The following is a 20,515-nucleotide window of genomic DNA, read 5'->3' as shown; positions in this document are numbered from 1 at the left end:
GGAGGCATAGTGGATTGTGGGGCTGGATTAAAGTTGGGCTATGGGTATCTGTCTGGGAACCAGATGGCATTGCTCATGGTTGAAGGTGGATGAGAGTCCCTAGGGTGGCGGTTAAGCACATGGAGCTTGCTGGAGGGACTATGTTCTAGGAGAGGGGCTGGTCGTTATGAAGATGGTACAGTGACTCTCCTTAGATGACAGTGATTCTCCTTTGATGAAGATCTCCTCACGTCAAAGTTGGGATAATTCTCATAAGTTGCTCAGGAAGGGGGAGTCCATCTTCTGGACAGAGACAGTAACGGGGCCACCCCCTCCTCTCAAGGAAGAGTGCCTCCGTCAGGGCATATTTGCCTACCCCACCTTGGGCTGCCTGTACCACACGCAGACTAACTGCACCCACACGCCTCTACCACCATGTCAGGTATGTCAGTCTTGACAATGTTGCTGTTCCTGTCATAGTAGAGCAGAGACAGGGGGCGCCGGGCAGTGGGCACACAGCATGACCCCCCTCCAGCAGTGCCCGCAGCTGAGTTGGCCTTGAGAAGATTAAGCACCGCAGTGTGAAAGGAGGCGGCAAAGCCAGGCATGCCTGCCACGTGCAGGGGGCACTGCCCTGTGCAGAAGTTCATTGCGTAGCCCTCAGGCTGGATGATCCAGTCGTGCCAGCCAATCTCACGGAAGTCCACAAAGAACTCTTGTCGACAGCACATCCTGGACCTACCCTGGCAGTCGATGCCTCGCCGGCGAATGTGGTGCTTGCCCCCAACTCTTACACGGGCTGTCACAAAAGGCCTATGGGCAGCCCCACCCAGGATGACTGGGCTCCAGGCTACCTGGCCTTCGGGGACCAGCTCCAGGATCAGGTGCCCCTGGCTGCAGGCAGCCTGAGCTTCAGGCCCCAGGAGGAGCTGGTGCCAACCACTGTGATCCACCTCCAGCAGGTGCTGAGTGGCCAAGGTGAGGTTGGTGGCATGTGGGCTGAGCACGAGGACGCTCACCTTCAAAGTCCACGTGGTATTGGGAGGGAGCTGCACAAAGAATATGAGGCTGGCCTGCTGGACCTCCAGGCCGCCAACAGTTCTATCGGAGGAGAAGTGGAAATCAAGACGGGTCTGGTCGATGTTGGAGAGGCCTGTGGACACAAGAAGCCCCAGTCGGTGTGGCTTTCTGAGTCAATTCTACCACCTACATATCTATTCTTAGCATGCTTGAATTCCCTTTGTCCTTTCTTGACCACACTGTTGGCATTGTTCACTACCCCTTCCTTCTTAAAAATCTTTTCTCTCTTGGTTTCCATGACACAACTCTCATGAGTCTTCCTTGATTTTCTTTGCTGGCTTTTCTTTCTCTCACCATCCCTCCAATGCAAGAGTTCTCCAGAGTCTGTCCTTGACCTTCATTTCCTTTTTTTTTTTTGCCATGCAGCATGTAGGATCTTAGTTCCCCCACCAGGGATAGAACCTGCGACCCCTGCGGTGGAAGCGAGGAGTCTTAACCACTGGACCGCCAGGGAAGTCCCATTTCCTCTTACTCTACACTGAGAGGAGCTTTGACCCACACTCACAGTCAACCAACACAAATTCTGTGCTGGTGATTCCCAAATCTGTATGCCCAGTCCAGATCATTTTGAGCCTTGGAAATCACCAAGCTTCGGGCCTAAACTTCTAACTGCTTAATTTTGCCACATCCTGCCAGCATATTAAAATCAATTTATCCCACGTGGAAATCATTATTTCCTCCCTATGTACCTCTCTTTCCATTCTTAGAACTGGTGGCATCATTACCTTCCTTATCACCTTTAGAAACTCCCCACATCCAGTTCCTCACCACAGTGGTTCTAACGGCTATGCATTTCTTCCTGTACCAGTTACTGTTGCCCAGTTTCCCCTCTTCACCCCTCACCTGGCCTATTGAAACACATTAACTGGGTTTCTGTTCCCTCCACTCCTGCTCTTGTCAGGATCACTAACACCTTCCACGTTGCCAAATCCAATGGTTTCATCTCTTTATGTTCATCTTACCTGACCTCTAAGCAGTGTTTGACACAGTTAATCATCCCTTCCTTCTTGAAATACTTCCTTCTCTTGGCTTTCATGACTCTGGCCACTCCATCTTGGTCTCTTTTACTGACAGCTCCTCTTCCTATGCCTGACCTCCAAATGTTGGAGGTCCTAAGCTCCCTTCTCTTCTCTATCTATACTCTCTCCCAGAAAGAACCCATCAATTCCCCTGGCTTTCAATTCCATCTATATGCTGATGACTCCGGATATCTATATCCATGGCCCTGACCTCTCCCTGAGCCTAGACTTGTATATCCAACTGCTGATCTGATATTCCACTTGGATATCCAATGCTATTTCAAACTTTTCACGTTCAAAGAAGAACTCTAGATTTATCCCCTGCAACCCAAATCTGTTCCTTCTTCAATCTTCCCCTTCCCTGTAAATGCACTGCTTAAACCAAAGTCTTGCTTTCCTTCATTCCCTTCTTCGAAATTATCTGCAGACCTGTCAACTCTATCACCAGTTCATAATATAATTTCACTTATCCCCACCTCCTCTACCATACATTAGTTCAACCTGCAATCATCTTTCTCTTGAACTATGGCAATAGATTGCCAAGTGGTCCACTCTTGCACCCAAAACCATTCTTCACGTATCAGTCAGAGTGACCTCTTTTTTTTTTTTTTTTTTTGCTGTGGCTTGTGGCCTATCGGATCTTAGTTCCCCAACCAGGGATCGAACCCATGCCCGCTGCAGTTGAAGCACAGAGTCTTAACCACTGGACCACCAGGGAGGTCCCAGAGTGATCTTTTAATAACATAAATCTGATCAGCTTAATCTTCTCAGCTTAAAACCCTTCAAAGCCTTCCCATTGCTATTTGAATAAAAGCTAAACCCGTTAACATAGGAAACATGTATGATTAGGCATTCTGCCATTTAATGACTATAGTCTACCTATACTGGCTTTTTTCTGCTCCTTGAACTCACCAAATATGGACCCACCTCATGGCCTTTGCACTTGCTATTTCCCCTGCCTGGAATATCTTTCCAAGCTCTTTGAATGACTGGCTCCTTTGTGGCAGTCAGCACAAATTCACCTCTTCAGAGAGGCTTCCCTGACTAACCTAGCTAAAGCAGCCTTCAACTCTACCCTCATCACTTTTTTTTTTTTTTTTTTTTTTTGCGGTATGCAGGCCTCTCACTGTTGTGGCCTCTCCCGTTGCGGAGCACAGGCTCCGGACGCACAGGCTCAGAGGCCATGGCTCACGGGCTTAGTTGCTCCACGGCATGTGGGATCTTCCCGGACCAGGGCACGAACCCGTGTCTCCTGCATCGGCAGGCGGATTCTCAACCACTGCGCCACCAGGGAAGCCCTACCCTCATCTCTTTAATACCTTATCCTGCTTAATTGTCTTTGTAGCCACTATCACTCTCTGTAATCATCTTGGTTTTTTGTTCATTTGCTTCTCCTCCCCTCCTCTCTACCCCTCCCTGCTCCTAGCTAGAATGTAAACTCCATGAAGGTAGAGATTGTGCCTGTATGGTTTACCACTGTATCCCTAGTATCTAGTACATAACAGGCATTCAGTTAACATTTGGTGAGTGAATGGTCTTTCATTCTTAATTCTTATTTGACACTGACACAAGAATTATTTTCCAAAAAGGCTAGATCATAAAATTCATGGTTTCAAAAACCTTATTGATGAATAAAGCCAAACTCTTTTAGGAGGCAATTAAATGCCATTATGCTTTGGCCTTAGCAACCCTTATTTATTTTTATTTATTTATTTATTTATTTAAAGTAAAGGATGCTTTATTGTGGGAATGCCACTGATACTCTCATGGGCATAAAAGAGCAGAAAATAAAGTTCATGTAGACTTAGTGTGAATTGTAAGGTCTGGAATAAGGTTGCCCTTGACAGCTCTCCAACAAGATCTCTCTCATCTCACTCTCCCTATGTAAGTCTACTCCATTCTTCACTTTCTGTGGTTCTACCTCTTTTGCTTGCCTGTCACCTTCCTCAAGTCCCAAAATGGTGGCCCTAGCTCCTGAGTCTAGAGAACCTTTTTTTTTTTTTTCCAGTACGCGGGCCTCCCACTGTTGTGGCCTCCTGTTGCAGAGCACAGACTCCGGACGCGCAGCGGCCATGGCTCACGGGTCCAGCCGCTCTGCGGCATGTGGGATCTTCCCAGACCAGGGCACGAACCCATGTCCCCTGCATTGGCAGGTGGACTCTCAACCACTGTGCCACCAGGGAAGGGAAGCCCTACAGAGCTTTAACTTAGCTCTTCCTAGCTAAGTGAGCTGATCTTTCAGTGTTCCAATTCCAAAATCCTAAAAGAAGAGTCTGATTGACCCAGCTAATCTATTCTTGCTAGGTCACTAGCATCCAATATTTAGAACCTCATAAGTCACCCCAGTTATGGTAGGCAGACACAGGACCAGCAGGGGCTGTGACAGACCATTACATTGTTGACCCCCAGGGAACAACACCTCCCAATATTCATGGTTTTGTGCAGTCCCTTCCCATATTAATTCTGGGCTTGGCATGTGACTTTATTTGGCCAATGAGACATAAGCAAGCACGATGCAAGCAGAAACTTAGTAAGTACTTACACTTTGAGGTAGGAAAATGTTAATGCTTTAAAGAAACTTGGGCTAGACTACTGAATGATGAGAAGCCATCTGGAGAGAGACTTCGGAGAGACCATCTTAGATGTTCTAGCCCCATCTGAGTTCCTAGCTGAACACAGTTGCTTGAATGAACTCAGTTACACCACATAGAGTGAGAGAACTGTCCAGAATAAGTCCAGTCAAATTACAAAATCACAGAAACTATTGAATTTTTTTTTGTTTTAGGACTCAATGTTTGAGCTGATTTGCCATATTAATGGATAACTAAAACAGAAATTAGTATCAGAAGTGGGGTACTCCATAGCAAAGACCTAAAATATGTAGCATTGGCTTTGGGGCTGGGTGGCAGCCAGAGGATGGAAGGACAGCAGGGAGACTGTTAGTGAAGTCTGGAAGGACAGTGAGGAAATTGCTACTGGAATCTGGACAAAGGGGAACCTGTGTTATGTATTGGCTATCATCTCTGGTAACTGGAAGCTAGAAATGGTATCTAACAGAATTGTGAATTTAGCTAAAGATATTTCCAGGCAGAATGCTGAAAGTGCCATTTGGCTTATTTTAGCTGCCTATGATAAGGCATTTCAGGAGTGAGAACTAAAAAACGAACTGTTCAATTTTCAAGCAGAATTTAGAGAAAACATTTCCAATAGGACTTGCTAGATGGAACAATAAAATATTTTTTTTCATCCCTAAGCTCTTGGTCTGGCAAAAAGGTTATCAAACTAAGAAATGGTCTCAGGGCAAAACCCAAATCCAGGGCACTGCCAGTAAAACATAGCTTCAGAGCGAAGATCAAAATAATAAAGGGGGAACTTGTAAGACCCTTTGTTAAGATCTAACATCTTTGTTAAGATCTAAAATTTAAGATGTTCTGAAGACCCTCTCAACTAGACAGAGGGCTTCTAAGAATCTTAAGTGTGTTATCCCACTTGTAAGAGGGTATCCTGACTTGTAACCTAAAGAGGAGGGTCTGTCTTGATAGAGTGGAGTGCCTTTTGTCGGAGTGAGTAGACTGTAATTTATTATTTAGAAGGCTCACAGAGTGTTAAAGAGCATTTTAATAGTGAAAGCAGCTCCAGTTTGGACTAAAAGGGACAGAGATGATTCAAAATGAAAAGAAGTCCCCAGGCTCCCAACTTCTTTGGGCAGCATGCAGGCCGAGAAAACAACTTAGCCGCAAACACAGGTCATTTCCTATTTAAAAGGAAAGACATCTCAGAGGGTGGCACTAAGAGCTGAGAGAATGGATCCAGAAGTCTAGGGGAGCAACGGTAGGCTCTCCTTAAGAGGAGAGGAAAATCCTACCAGTGGGCAGAACGAGGCCGTAACCAAAGGAATTCTGGATTTGGGGTAGACTGAGATATGTGCCTGGCTGGATGTAAAAATTTTCGTGGACCAGTGACTGCTCTGTGTCTCCCTCACTCATCCGCCATTTGGAACAGAAGTATCTATTTATTCCGTCCCTGAATCAGCATTGTATGTTAGGTATGTGGGAGGCAGATAACTTGAATTTTTAGGTCGTAGGCAGTGTTGTGTTGGTAAATATTTAACAACTGGATTCCAGAGGGGGGGAAAAAAAGGCCCTGATGTGTAGTGTTTGCCAATTTCTGCGGTATAAATTCTCCCATCCCAGCCAATTTCAAAGTATCAATGTGATGCCCCTGGATGCACGGTTGGGAGATGTTCACCATCAGCTCTCATGAGCCAGTATGAGCCAGTTTCAGGACACCGCTGAAGACTCCTACCCTAGTTTCCCCAGGGCCCCAAGCTCTCTCTCTTCATATCTCCAGCAAGAACAATTCTCAGATCTTTCTTTCAGATCTTTCTTTCACACGATGGTGGAGATGATAGCTTAAAATGGAATGAAAACTTAAAACTAAAATATTTAAATGTAAAAGGTAGAATCCAGGCATCAGTCATTCTCACCTCCAAGTTCATTTCAGGTCACGCCCTCTGCAGCCGAAATGTTGTATTCATTCATTGATTAGCAAATATGTGGAAAGTATATAGACTTTGAAGTCTGAGAGAACTGTGTTTGAATTCTGCCTCTTGTAAGCTGTAGGACCTTGGCCATGTAAATTATCTTCGAGTCTCAGTTTCTGCATTCTTAAGATGGGAATGATAAAGTCTACTTTATGGAGTGATTGTAAGAATGAACTGAGAGGAGGCAGGTACACTAAACACCTGGTAACCGTCATTACTGTCACAGTGTGCCAGGAAACTGGGCTCAGTATCAGGGATACAAAGGTGAAAAAAAAACCAACCAGGATTTTGGTGTTCATGGCCATTTGTCCACCTTGTGCTCATTCACTCCAGACTACTTTTTAACTCTAAATGCAGTCCGTTTCTTTAGACTTTTACTCATGTTTTTCCATTTAGGATGTTGTTTACCATTTCCTACCCACCGAAGTCAAACTTACTCTACAACGCCAGCCAATTTGCAAACTTCTTCTGAAAGACTTCCCTGACTTACCAGGTCCCAGTGAATTACTTCTGGCCCATTAAGCACTGTGCCCTCATCTAGCATTTATTTCACTCTGCCTTATATTCTAAGTAATTTATTCCCAGCAGCAACAACTAAACCCCTCATGGGCAGGAGCTGAGTCTTCTACTTTCAGTTCCCTCCCACCTTATCCTTTCTAAGTACATTACCTGTATTAGCTCACTTAATTCTCTCAACTATCCTCTCATTATCTCTGTTTTGCAAATGGGAAAACTGACTATTAACAACCCAGGACGCATAGTAATAAGTGGCTGAGCGGGGATTTGAGCCCAGTTTATCTGGCTCCAGAGTTTGTGTTCTTAATCATGAGCAGAAACCCCCTTTTGAACTAGAATAGGGTCTCATCCATCACTGGGGACTCTAGACATGGTCGAGCTGAACTACAGAATGGTTTGGCTGTTTATTGAGCATCTACTATGTTTGCAAGAGGCAGAGTGGTTGAGTGGTCAAGGTCATGGATTCCAGACCCAAGGCTGTCTGGCTCTACCACCTACTGGTCATGTGACCTTGAGCTAGTTACTCAACCTCTTTGTGCCTCAGTTTCATCACCTCTAAAATGGGGTAACAATAGTATTTGCCTCACTGGCTTATTGTGAGGCTCTCAAGGAGTTAGTATATTTAAAAGGTTTAGAACACAGTAAACACTGTATAAGTGTTATCTATTTCTACTATACACTAACCTCTGATGATAATGTGAGGAATAAATGACAGTTCCTGACCTCAAGGGGTTGCATTCTATGGGAAGACAGACTTCATAGAAAACCTGGAAACAGGCAATTCCATAAGGAAGGTCCAGGTTCAGGGTGAGCGTGTAGAGGCCACCAGAGAGCGAGCCCCTCACCTTCAGGTCAGGGTGGGTTTTTTCAGGATGGGAGTGCTGGATCTTGAAGGGAGTACACGCTGACCAAGGGAAAGGGGCCAGGAATGGGAAGGGCCTTCTAAACCTAAGAGAGAAGAACTTGAAAGAAGCTCAGAGGCCAGAGAGATCACTTGTTTGTGTTCTGGTTCTCAGATCCTTTCTCTGAATTCTCTCTTTTTTTTTTTTGGCCACGCCTCACAGCTTGTGGGATCTTAGTTCCCTGACCAGGGATTGAACCTGGGCCCACGGCAGTGAAAGTGTGGAGTCCTAATGACTGGCCCACCAGGGAATTCCCCTGTCTCTGAATTCTTAATCTTTCCAGCTGCCCACTAAATTCTCTAACCCCTCTCCCCGCTATGGAAGGAACTCTCTCGTCTTTATCCTCTATCCTTTAAATACCTTTCTGAGTCCCATATTGGCCCTGTTCTGACGTGGGGACCCGAGGTAATCAAGGCAAGAGACAGGAGTAGGCTGGAGAGGTATTGTAATCCCAGTGTTTTACTTTTCTCCCTTTTACCCAAATGATGTATCTGGGGGAGTGGGGTACAGAGAGGCTGGATCCCAGGGCCAGAGGGAGGACAGACTCTCCAGCTCCCAGACCCTGGTCCAAGCCCAGGAAGTGTCTGGGCTCACATCATAGTCTGTGGAAGTTTGTGGACCTGCAGAGAGAGGAGCCATGGGAGATAGGGGCAGGCAGTCTCAAAAGAAATGAAACGTACCCACTTCCCGGGTGCCCATTGGTCAAGTCTAAACTACAAAGAGAGAGCCTGGTGGTGGGGGTGTGTGGGGAGCCTGGGATTGGGAGATTACATGCTGTGGGAGGCAAGAGTTGGGATGGTTTTGGGGAGAAAGTCAGGCATTAGATTGGGGAACAAGTTTTTCCTTTCCTTAAGAGATAGGGTTTGGGGGAAGATCTACAGACCAAGAACCCACCTGTCTCAGCAAAGCTGATGATCTCATACTCCTGTCCCCTGTCTGCTCCTGGAAGCGCCCCCTGTGGGGACCCATGGAGGTGCTGCAGCGCAGTCCTCAGAGCAGCTCGGGACACAGGCCGGCTCAGTGTTGGGCGCTGGCTGAGGTGCAGCTTGTCCAAGATGCTTCTCTTGGCCAGATTAAGCAGCAGCTCCCGCTGGCTCTCCAGGTCCAAAGCAGGCCCCCCACATGCCAGACACTGACTGTCAGCTCTGGGAGTGGCCACTGCGTCTGGAGCTAGGAACAGGAAGGCCAGGAGCAATGAGGAGGTCATTGCTGGGGGAGGCCTTCCTTGAGCAACACAGTTGAGATACAGCCGCAAACCCCGGGGCTCAGGGTCTCCACAGCTGTGGTCTCAGCTCCCTCCCAGCTGCCAGGGGCCCCGGAAGGAGAATGTGTCCAGCTGGCATTACTCCTGGTTGCAGGGGATAGAGCAGTCAAACATCCAACTTGAGAGATGAAGCCAGTTACAGGTAGAACTTGGCAGAAGCCATATAGTCAGTGAAACTACAGAGTGGGGGATGTGAGGGGAGGTTGGTTTGTTTGGGGAAAGAAATGTCCCTGGGCCAACTTTGGGAGATAGTGGGTTACCCATGTGAGCTGCCAGGCCTGGGAACAAAGGTTAGAGATGAAATTCCTCTTCAGATCAACAGCCTTGCTCGGAAGCCTGGCAGTGGGGGGTGGAGGCAGGGTGCGGAGATCAGAGGTTTTAAGATAGAATGTTAAAGAATGACTTTCAAACAAGAGGGGGTCATTGGCAGGACACTTTAGGTCATTGTCATGCAGGTTGTTGTTTTTTTGTTTTTTGTTTTTAATTTATTTTTGGCTGTGTTGGGTCTTCATTAGATTATGGGATGCTACCCCTAGGGGTGTTATACGATATACAGCATACATACCATTTAACCTTTCTTTTTCGTTTTCTTTTATTTTGGCCGCGCTGCGCGCCTTGCGGGATCTTCCCCTTGGCTTGTGGGATCTTAGTTCCTCGACCAGGCATTGAAACTGGGCACTCAGCAGTGAAAGCACAGAGTCGTAACCACCGGATCACCAGGGAATTCTCCATTTTTCCTTTCTAAAAGTTGACATTTTCTGAATTCTGAAACACGTCTGGCCCTATGGATTTTTAATGTGTAATTATAGATCTGTAATGATTATCTGAGAGTTTTGAGATTTAAATAATTTTGTAAAGAGCTTTACGGTGGCTGGCACAAAGTAAGTGGCTTAATAAAAGTTTATTATTATTCTTGCTACATAGGTTTGTTTGCGGGCCAGAGTACCCTCACCTAGATGTGCCGAAGAAATTCTGCCAATATTTGCCCTTCTGGACTCTCCTTTCTTAGAGGCCATGCCTCCAATCACCATCTGTAGTGCAGTCACTTAAGTCATCTCTGTTGCTTACCACTATATTCCTAGCATTGCACATAGGACCCACAATATAATATAGGTGTTTAAAACACATTTATTGGGTGAATAAATTCTAGAATACAGGCTTACAGGCTGGTTATAAGAAGTTACACTCAAGTCACCTTGATTGTATTCTTGTGTGTCACAGTTTCTTAGCTCTCTTCAACAGGGGCTGATCTTTTCTCTTTTTTCTTTTTTTTTGCCGAGTGGCATGTGGGATCTTAGTTCCCCAACGAGGGATCGAACCAGAGCCCCCTGCATTGGAAGCACAGTCTTAACCACTGGACCGCCAGGGAAGCCCCTCTTTTTTTTTAAGCACTGTGATAGAAGTAGATTTATTATTCAGATTCTAGTATAAATTTATTTATTTATAACATAAGGGTTTTATTGAGATATAATTCACAGAACATAAAATTCACCCTTTAGAGTATATAATTCAGCAGTTTTTAGTACATTCACAGAGCTGTGCAACCACCACCACTAAGAATATTTTCATCATCCCCAAAAGAAAACCTGTACCTATTAGTAGTCACTCTCTAATAGTTTCCCAGCCTACAGGGACTGATCTTATATCTAACATTTTAATATTCCTAATTTCATTCATGGATATAACCTTATCTTGAGGTTGGGGGAGGTAGTTATACTGCTATTTGTTTCATGTCTTAACTACAGTATGTAGTTCCCAGACCCCCTCACATGTGAAGACTTCAGTTGCTCCCCTTCTCCCTGGCAAATAGTTGGGGAATAAGAGGTTAGCAAAAGTGAGGGAAACAGAGGAGGGCTTCTCTTAGGGCTGGATGCCTCATGTTTCTGCCTTAGCTGTTCTTCAGTTACTGCATTTGTCTCTAAAAGACCCAACTGTTTCACTCTGCATTATGACACACAGGTCTTTTGAAACCTGCCCTTTCCGGTTACATTTCTAATAGTGCAGTGATTAAGAGCAGTCTTTGAAGATAAACTGTCTCAGTTCAAAATCTGGGACTTTGGTGCCTCAGGGTTCCTAATCTTACAAAATGAGCATAACAGTAATACCTATTGTTTTGAGGAGTAAACGGAAATAATAGATGTAGAATGCTACATATTCCATATACATACATACATAACACAAATATTAGCCATTATTTCCTCCTGGCTGTCATTGTCTCCTGCCTCCAACTTGAAAACCTGGAACTTGCTGATTCTTGAAGGAAAGGAGAAGTTCTTACCTCTATGACCTTTCTGAAATCTCCATTCTTGCCTTTCTGATGAACTCCTACTTATATTCTTCAAGGTTAACTGAAATTTCACCTTTAGCTTCTCTGTAGCTTACTCAATCTCTCTTACGTCTAGGAACTAATTGCTCCTTCTTGTGTTTCCATAGCACATTGAACACCTCTCTATTATAGCACTTACATTATACTATATTTTTTTTGTTTCCTACTGCAGTTCCTGTCACATAGTAAATATTTAATGGTTGAATTCTATCAATGTAAGACTACAATGCTTCTTTGAGGGAGTTGGTCAAGAAACGATGCAAATACATGTAATTAGTAGCTAGATTGATTCTGCCTAGAATGGTCAGTGTGGGGAGGTTGCAAATTTTTCTTTTTTTTTTTAACATCTTTATTGGAGTATAATTGCTTTACAATGGTGTGTTAGTTTCTGCTTTATAACAAAGTGAATCAGCTATACATATACATATATCCCCATATCTCCTCCCTCTTGCGACTCCCTCCCACCCTCTCTATGCCACCCCTCTAGGTGGTCACAAAGCACAGAGCTGATCTCCGTGTGCTACGTGGCTGCTTCCCACAAGCTATCGGTTTTACATTTGTTAGTGTATACATGTCCATGCCACTCTCTCACTTCGTCAGGGAGGTTGCAAATCTAAGATGACTTTTTAAAAGAGAACTGTAGGTTAGAGGGTGGTGGCAGGAAGAAGTGATTTTAAATAAGATGTACTTAAACCTACTTTATTTAGAGTTAAATTTTTACATCTGGAAAAAATGGACATTTACCTACCACATGATCTTTATCCATTTATACCACAAATATTTACTGCATATATGCTGTTTTGGGAGCAGGAGTCACTGTTCTAAGTGAAAGGCTACTTTGAAAGTGCTCTGTAAACTTAAATTACAGTTATTAGTATTATGTTTAAATCAAGGGTGAATCTGACAGGTTTGACGGGTTTCAGGTGAACTGAGGGTCGCAGTGGATCTCCATTGGCGGCTGAAGACATAGGTAACGCTGAGGCGACAGAGCGAGCGCCTGTGTTGGACAAAACAGCGTGTGCGTGCTGGCTGGGGAGGTGAGTGAGTAGGCAAGTGGCGTCTGTAGGCGTGGAGACAGGCACACAGGAAGCAGGGACGCTCCGGGCGCAAGACGCCGTGACGATTACGCCGGACGTGGTGACGTAGCGCGCAGGCCGCGGCGGGGGGCGGACTCTGGGCCTTTCTTCCCCTTCTGATTTTCCCCCTCCCCCCTTTTCTCCCTTTCCGGGTTTGGTTCCCCCCTTTTCTCCCCCTCTCCCCCCTCCTTCCCAAGCCCCTTTCCCCTCCCCCGCCCCAGTCCCCCCTACTCCCCCGCCCTGGGCCCCGGGGAAACCCCGGCCTAGAAGAGTCCGCCCCCAGAAGCGCGCCGCCGCCGGCCGTCGGGGCCGAGCCGCAGCCGAGCGGCCGTGAGCCCGGGCGGCGGGCGGAGACGCGGGCACCCTCTCGGCTACGGCCCGCGTGAGGTGAGGCCACCTCCCGGCCAAGGGGGCGGGCAGCGCGGGCGGCCCGTGGGGAGGGGGCGTGGCGGCCGCGCGAACTGCCGGGCGGGCGGAGGCCCCCTGTCTGGGTCCCCGCGCTGGCACTTCCCGGACCCGCGGGCGGTGGGTCAGGGCCCGATCCTCCCGTGAAGGACGGCCCCGAGGCCAGAGACGCCCCAAGTGTGCTCGGGGAGCTCAGGCGAGAAGCGAGGGGCGCGGGGCGGAGGGTGTGGGGCTGGCGCCACCTGTGGCCTGTACGGTGGGACGTAAAAACTGTTGCGCCCTTGTGGTGCTCGGGGGTGACTAGCTCCATGTGTTTCTTGGCTCTCCGTTTTCCTTTGAGCCTTGGAAAAATGGGAGGGAAAGGTGTTGGAGTGTTTCAGATTATGCTGGTGTTCGAGTTCATTACAGGGACAGAGATTTGAGTTGGAACGTACAGGGAGATGATTCTGGAGCTTAAAAGTTGGGCCTACGCTAAGCTCGTAACTAACTCTTCAGGCTCTGAAAACTCTTCTCGATTTCGGTTACCTGTGGAGCCCAAAATTTCAACGTTTGTGATCATTAGCCTAGTAAGTCTTCAGAATATTTATTCACTCAAAGTGAATTGTTCTTGGATAATGATGAAAAATGATCGAATAACAGTCCCAGACGTTCATGAAATCAAAGAGAGGTGTGGGAAAATTTAAATTCAGCTCTCAGTTGGATGAATGTCCTTTTATTTATATATTTTCAAATAGACTTAACCAAAATTGGGAAGCCTGAGCACTGTCTATGTTGGTAGGTACCATAGAGACTGGGGAGGAGGGAGGTGACAGGTTCCACTTCAGGAATGTCACACATTCCTTGCCTTTTTATTGTATTTTTGGATAGTCAAATTGGCACTTGAATCAGTTGTTTGTGGCACCTCCTTCTTCCTAATGCTTTTTTTTTTTCACTTCTCGTTTTATTTCTCCTATTTTTTCCCCCCTTTTTGGAGTCTGGGACATCAAGACAAAAACGGCTTAAATAGTGGTGGAAAGTGGTAGTAGTTAGTCCATTCAGTTCACTTTTAGTTGTATTTTTCCTCCCTGTTGCAGTTCTCCACAGAGTTGAGAGAACAGAGAATCTTTCTTGAAGGTCTGATGAACTTTCAGCGAAAGTTGTATTTCAGAGTTTAAGTTACAGTTTCGTGTCCACTCTAGGATCTACACTGTAGATCCTCAATTTAAAACAAAAATTTAAAAACTTGCACATATAAGAATAGGGTGCCTGATTTTTTTTAATTGAAAGAAGTTTGAAGAGGACTTGGTTACCTTCCTCTATCAGAATAAAAATCAGAGACTTTACAGCCGTCTTTAAAGTCCAAGATATGTAGCAACCTCCCCCCCCCACCCCCCAGACATATTCACTGGTCTCCTCTCTGTTCCTTGAGCACATCAGGTACACTTCTGCCTCAGCAACTGGCACTTGGATCTTCATGGATCACCTTTTCTGTGTAAAGCTGCATAGCCTTGTACCCTAACCTTCAGGGCTTTACTCAAATGTCACTCTAACAGTGACATTTCCTCAGCTATCTAAATTCCAAAGCCATTCCTCCACATATATTTACATAACTTCCTATCCCATTTTGCTTTATTTTCCTCCTTACCCTTTATCAACCTATAACATGCTATACATATTTAGTCTCCCACATTAGAGTGTAAGTTTCATGAGGTTTAGATGGTCTTGTTTTGTTAGTTGCTGTATCCTCAGCCCTTAGTATAGCCCTTGATATGCAGTAGGTGCTCAACAAATTTATTGATTGAATAGGTAAAGAAGAGGTTTTTTTTAAAGATTTATTTATTTTATTTTTATTTTTGGCTGTGTTGGGTCTTAGTTGCGGCACGGGGGGATCTTCGTTGAGGCATGCGGGCTCTTGGTTGTGGTGTGTGGGCTTCTCTCTAGTTGTGGCGTGCGGGCTCCAGGGTGCGTGGGCTCTGTAGTTGTGGCTCACAGCTTCCAGAGCGCGTGGGCTCTAGTTGAGGTGTGCGAACTCGGTAGCTGTGGTACACAGGGTTAGTTGCCCCGTGGCATGTGGGATCTTAGTTCCCTGACCAGGGATCAAACCCACATTCCCTGTGTTGTAAGGCAGATTCTTTACCACTGAACCACCAGGGAAGTCCCCAAGAAGAGGAGTTTTATTCTTGAACTCACTCATTGCCATAAATGAGAGACATGTATTTCCACTAGTATTTTGTAAGGTATTTACTGGAAGAACTTGAGATTTTTTTTTTTTTTGGTCAGTTCTTGCCAAGTTTCTGTTTTGACAGAAGTCTTGTCCTTTCAGGTCATTGAGTGAAAGCACTTTGAAGGCAGAGAGGATGGAGTGTGGTGTTGGTGGTCTCCGAGGAAGATTATCTCAGATTTCATGTGGCTAGAATTTTTACTGTTTCAGGCTTCTTGCCTTTAGGTTTGTTCACATCCCTGATGAGACAAACATCACCATCCTTACCTCTTTGGCTCCAGAGAGCTGAGTAGGCTGGTTCCACTTTGAATTTTTCAGTGCACTAAAGATGTTAATATTTATGGTCTGGACTGTATGGGTTAGATTTTTTTCCCCCATTCATGTGGAGACAGTTGAGCTTGAAAACTTGTAAGAATAGCTTTCTTTAACAATGGTGGAGTGTTCGGTTTTGGGGAACATCTGATTCTTTTTTCTACAAATCCATTTGTGGGGTCATTTTTAGCAACTAAATTATATTGTCTGAGGGTAAAAGGAGCAGGCCCCCTGAGTTGTGTGGTTTATCCCTCATTTATTTTTTCCTTTCTCACTTCTTGATTGGTATATTTGTTACCTTCATTGATCTTCTGGCTAGAGTGGCCTGGATGAGATTTCTCTTTGGGGCAGTCCTGGCAACTGTTTTCCAGCTTAGGAAGGCAAAGCAGGCGAGGTAGTGCCTTTAACACTTTGTAGGAATGCTGGTTGTAAAGCTAGGTTTTTGCTTAAACTTTTGCCAGGACATTGAAAGCTTCCAGGCCCATGAGAGAATGGTTTGAGTGGGAAGTGGGAGTGGGAGAATTGGGGAACTTGTATCTATTGGACTGGATCTGGTTCTGTTATTATTTTGAAAGAAGATGTTGGGAGTAGGAGTTTATTAGTTAATTTATTTATTTTTGCTGTGTTGCGTCTTCGTTTCTGTGCGAGGGCTTTCTCTAGTTGTGGCAAGCGGGGGCCACTCTTCATAGTGGTGCGCGGGCCTCTCACTATCGCGGCCTCTCTTGTTGCAGAGCACAGGCTCCAGATGCACAGGCTCAGTAGTTGTGGCTCATGGGCCTAGTTGCTCCGTGGCATGTAGGGTCCTCCCAGACCAGGGCTCGAACCCGTGTCCCCTGCATTAGCAGGCAGACTCTCAACCACTGCATCACTAGGGAAGCCCTGGTTCTGTTATTATTATCGTAAAGAGGTATATTCTCATTTTGTGAATAATTTCTGACATAATTTTGGCACATTAATAAGGCTTCTACCTCATTTCTCTTGTCTCTTAAAATCCTTTCACAAAGTTTCTAGGAAGTCTTTCTCAGGACCCAGAGACATTCAAACATCTCTATGCCATGTTCTCACCTCTTAGAGATAAATATTGTACTGAGTACTGACAGTGTTTCAGTATAGGTAATGGTTTCTGAATGATGCATTGCTTATTCCTGTACCAGATCTCTTCATGAACTCAAGGAAAGCTTTCAGGAAAAAGCAGATTTTGAGGAAGGGATAAAAAGTGTTGCATTTTGGTTACATGGTCCCAGGAAGTACAGAGGAGAGAATTTTGTGAAATTCTGTGTGTGTGTTGTTTTTGTTTTTGTTTTTTCCCTGTGCCTACTTGTAAGATGGGATAAAGGACTCTGAGTGTCCCTCTGTGGAATGTGCTGCCAGCTTACAAATAGGAAAAATAACTGGACTCATGGCTTGAATATGTGTGCATGAATACAGTTGGTGGGTCTGATTTTAGAGATACTCTTCATACACAGTGGCTTTAGTATTTTCCTCCAGCTGTATCCTTTTCACTGTCTGGAAAACATGCCACTTAATTGTCTTTTAGTGGTTACCTTTCGTTCTTAACATGATTGTCACTTTAGCAGTGTAGCACTTGTTCCATCTCTCCAATAAAGTTACTCTGTCCCTTCCTTCTTAAGTTTGAGTTTATTTCTGAAAACAGATATAGATAGGAAAGATTTCTTAACCTTGATCTGTTTTAACTCCTCTTTGAGTTCCCTTAGATTTCCGTAGTTTGTATCTATTTTCTCTAACACTTAAAAAAAATTGGTATTGAAAGCCCTAATTACAATAATCTGCAGTGGTTTCATCATTTTTACTTCAGGCAGTATGAAAGGAAAGATTCTGGGATGTTTCCTAAATCCAGGTGTTCTTTTTGCTTTTCTTCTTTTTTTAAAAAAATATTTATTTATTTCTTTGGCTGCACTGGTCTGAGTTGCGGCATGTGGGAACTTTGTTGCAGCATGCAGGATCCCTTAGTTGTGGCATGTGGGCTCTTAGTTGCGGCATGTGGACTCTTTAATTGTGGCATGCATGTGGGAACTAGTTCCCTGTCTAGGGATAGAACCCAGCCCCCTTGCATTGGGGGCATGGAGTCTTAACCACTGGACCACCAGGGAAGTCCCCTCTTTTTGCTTTTCTGCAAGATCTCTTATGAGTTGTTCAGTCCAGTTGTTTGAACCTATACTGGGAAAGCTGTTTCAGTTTTCTAGTTTTGACAGTAAGTTTCCCAGAGTACTTAACTGTGCTTTTAAAAAAAAGAACTGATCAAATTGGGAACCCCAGCCTCGAGAATACGGAGAAAAGGTAAAAAAGCCTCAGGCAGTCATGTCTCCCAATAGTCAAAACACTTTTGGTATTTTTAAGGGACTCATTTTATTCTATTCCTCCTTAGTTTGTATACCACAAGAAAATAAAAAATCTTTTCAGTCCCTTTAACTGCTTGCTTGCTTTTCTAAATTGTCAAAGACTTTGATTTTTCCTGGGAGATACTTTTCAGGCCTTTCCCGGTATTTTCTTGGGGAAAAGAAAAATGAAGCTAGTGGTTAAATGCTCTTGTAAGGTCTCTTCCCTGACTTAGCCCAATGCTCTAAAGGTGTTAATAGTGTGTTTTGCAGCTTGTTTTTGTTTTTCATTGAAGATCTCAAAATCTTTTGCAGGCAAATAAAAACTAAAGGTTTGCACCCACACAATTACTCAGGTCCCAGAAGATCTCACCTTAAGTCCTTATCCTGTAGAGCTAGAAGTGTAAAGATAAGTGAGGTAATCAGCAGGGTTTAAAATAGCTCAGTTTCTCTTTTTTTAAAAATTAATTTTTATTGAAGTATACTTGATTTACACTGTTGTGTTAGTTTCTGCTGTACAGCAGAGTGAATCAGTTATACATATATCCACTCTTGTTTAGATTCTTTTCCCATATAGGTCATTACAGAGTATTAGGTAGAGTTCCCTGTGCTATATAGTAGGTTCTTATGAGTTATCTGTTTTATATATAATAGTGTGTGTATGTCAATCCCAGCCTCCCAATTTATCCCTCCCCCCTCTTTCCCACTTGGTAACCATAAGTTTGTTTTCTACATCTGTGACTCTATTTCTGTTTTGTAAATAAGTTCATTGGACCCTTTTCTTTTCTTTTTTTTTTGCGGTATGCGGGCCTCTCACTGTTGTGGCCTCTCCCGTTGTGGAGCACAGGCTCCAGACGTGCACGCTCAGTGGACATGGCTCACAGGCCTAGCCGCTCCACGGCATGTGGGATCTTTCCAGACCGGGGCACGAATCCGTGTCCCCTGCATCGGCAGGCGGACTCTCAATCACTGCGCCACCAGGGAAACCCTGGACCCTTTTTTTTTTTAGATTCCACGTATAAACATATGATATTTGTCTTTCGGTGTCTGACTTACTTCACTCAATATGACAGTCTCTGGGTCCATCCATGTTGCTGTAAATGGCATTATTTTGTTCTTTTTTATGGCTGAGTAATATTTCGTTGTATATATGTACCACATCTTCTTTATCCATTCGTCTGTTGATGGACATTTAGGTTGCTTCCATGTCTTGGCTATTGTAAATAGTGCTGCAGTGAACATTGGGGTGCATGTATCTTTCTGACTTATGGTTTTCTCCAGGTATATGGCCAGGAGTGGGATTGCTGGGTTTATTTTAGTTTTATAAGGAACCTCCATACTGTTCTCCGTAGTGGCTGTACCAATTTACATTCCCACCAACAGTGTAGGAGGGTTCCCTTTTTTCCGCACCCTCTCCAGCATTTATTGTTTGTAGATTTTTTGATGATGGCCGTTCTTACCGGTATGAGGTGATACTTCATTGTAGTTTTGATTTACATTTCTCTAATAATTAGATGATGTTGAGCATCTTTTCATGTGCTTTTTAGCCATCTTATGTCTTTGGAGAAATGTCTGTTTAGATCTTCTGCCCATTTTTTAAAAAATTAATTAATTATTTATTTATTTATGGCTGTGTTGGGTCTTTGTTGCTGTGTGTGGGCTTTCTTTAGTTGCGGCGGGCGGGGGGTACTCTTCGTTGTGGTGTGCGGGCTTCTCACTGCAGTGCCTTCCCTTGTTGCGGAGCAGGGGCTCTAGATGAGCGGGCTCAGTAATTGTGGCTCATGGGCTTCTCACTGCAGTGCCTTCTCTTGTTGCGGAGCACAGGCTCTAGACAAGCGGGCTCAGTAGTTGTGGCTCGCGGGCTCTAGAGCACAGGCTCAGTAGTTGTGGCGCATGGGCTTAGTTGCTCCATGGCATGTGGGAATCTTCCTGGACCAGAGCTCAAACCCGTGTCCCCTGCATTGGTAGGCAGAGTCTTAACCACTGCACCACCAGGGAAGTCCCTCTTCTGCCTGTTTTTTCATTGGGTTGTTTGTTTTTTCGATATTGAGCTGCATGGGCTGTTTACATATTTTGGAGATTAATCCCTTGTTGGTTGCCTCATTTGCAAATATTTTCTCCCATTCTGAGGGTTGTCTGTTTTGTTTACGGTTTCCTTTGCTGTGCAAAACCTTCTAAGTTTAATAAAATAAATTAGTTTATTTCTAATTGATATTTATTGGTTGTGAGTCTGTAGTGGGAAAAGAAAGAGAAAATGCTGGTTTACAGACTACTCAGGTGCTATGTTGATCTTTTGGAGATAATTTTGCTCCCACTGTTAGTCTTCCATACAATTCTTGTCTAGGGTACAGAATAGAGATAGACTTTTAACATTATTAGCTAGTTTCCTCTGCCACTTGATTCATTATCTTCCTTGTATGGATGTTTTTGGTATATTTCATGTTGATAACAACATTTGTGCTTATTATTAATAATGATCAAAACCATATTTCATATCTGCAAAGCACTTTTCTCTTTCCTAAAAGCTGATCGGACCTTAAAGTGGTCAACATTCACA

The 20,515-nt window shown here is 44.7% G+C and overlaps 2 protein-coding genes across 24 annotated transcripts in view; one reads left to right on the top strand and one right to left on the bottom strand.

The window, feature by feature from the left end:
* Positions 1–386: 386 nt before the first annotated feature.
* On the bottom strand, positions 387–9,246 carry INHBC (inhibin subunit beta C). Its single transcript, XM_059080905.2, has 2 exons — positions 8,934–9,246; positions 387–1,132 (listed from the first exon to the last, which is right to left on the bottom strand). The coding sequence occupies exons 1-2, from the start codon at positions 9,244–9,246 to the stop codon at positions 387–389; spliced, it is 1,059 nt and encodes a 352-aa protein (XP_058936888.1).
* A 3,493-nt stretch (positions 9,247–12,739) lies between these two features.
* R3HDM2 (R3H domain containing 2) overlaps positions 12,740–20,515 on the top strand; it is a 157,168-nt gene continuing 149,392 nt past the window's right edge. For 3 of the 23 annotated variants that reach the window (XM_059080151.2, XM_059080140.2, XM_059080141.2), the window contains exon 1: positions 12,770–13,092. The gene's annotated coding sequence lies outside the window, so the exon portion shown is untranslated. Of the gene's footprint in view, positions 13,093–20,515 lie in introns of all 23 variants that reach the window. The other 20 variants (XM_067009600.1, XM_067009588.1, XM_067009593.1 and 17 more) reach the window with 15 other exon arrangements.

The sequence above is a fragment of the Kogia breviceps genome, chromosome 12 (genome assembly GCF_026419965.1).
Source record: "Kogia breviceps isolate mKogBre1 chromosome 12, mKogBre1 haplotype 1, whole genome shotgun sequence".
NCBI lineage: Eukaryota > Metazoa > Chordata > Mammalia > Artiodactyla > Physeteridae > Kogia > Kogia breviceps.
Note: the sequence above shows the minus strand (reverse complement) of the source record. Positions and strands in the feature narration are given on the sequence as shown.

Bases quoted from the DNA above. Each gene is read 5' to 3' on its own strand.
- INHBC (XM_059080905.2), bottom strand. From the start codon at position 9,246: ATGACCTCCTCATTGCTCCTGGCCTTCCTGTTCCTAGCTCCAGACGCA. The intron at 1,133-8,933 runs GTGGGTTCTTGG...TTGTGTCCACAG, and splicing joins CATCAGCTTTGCTGAGACAG to GCCTCTCCAACATCGACCAG.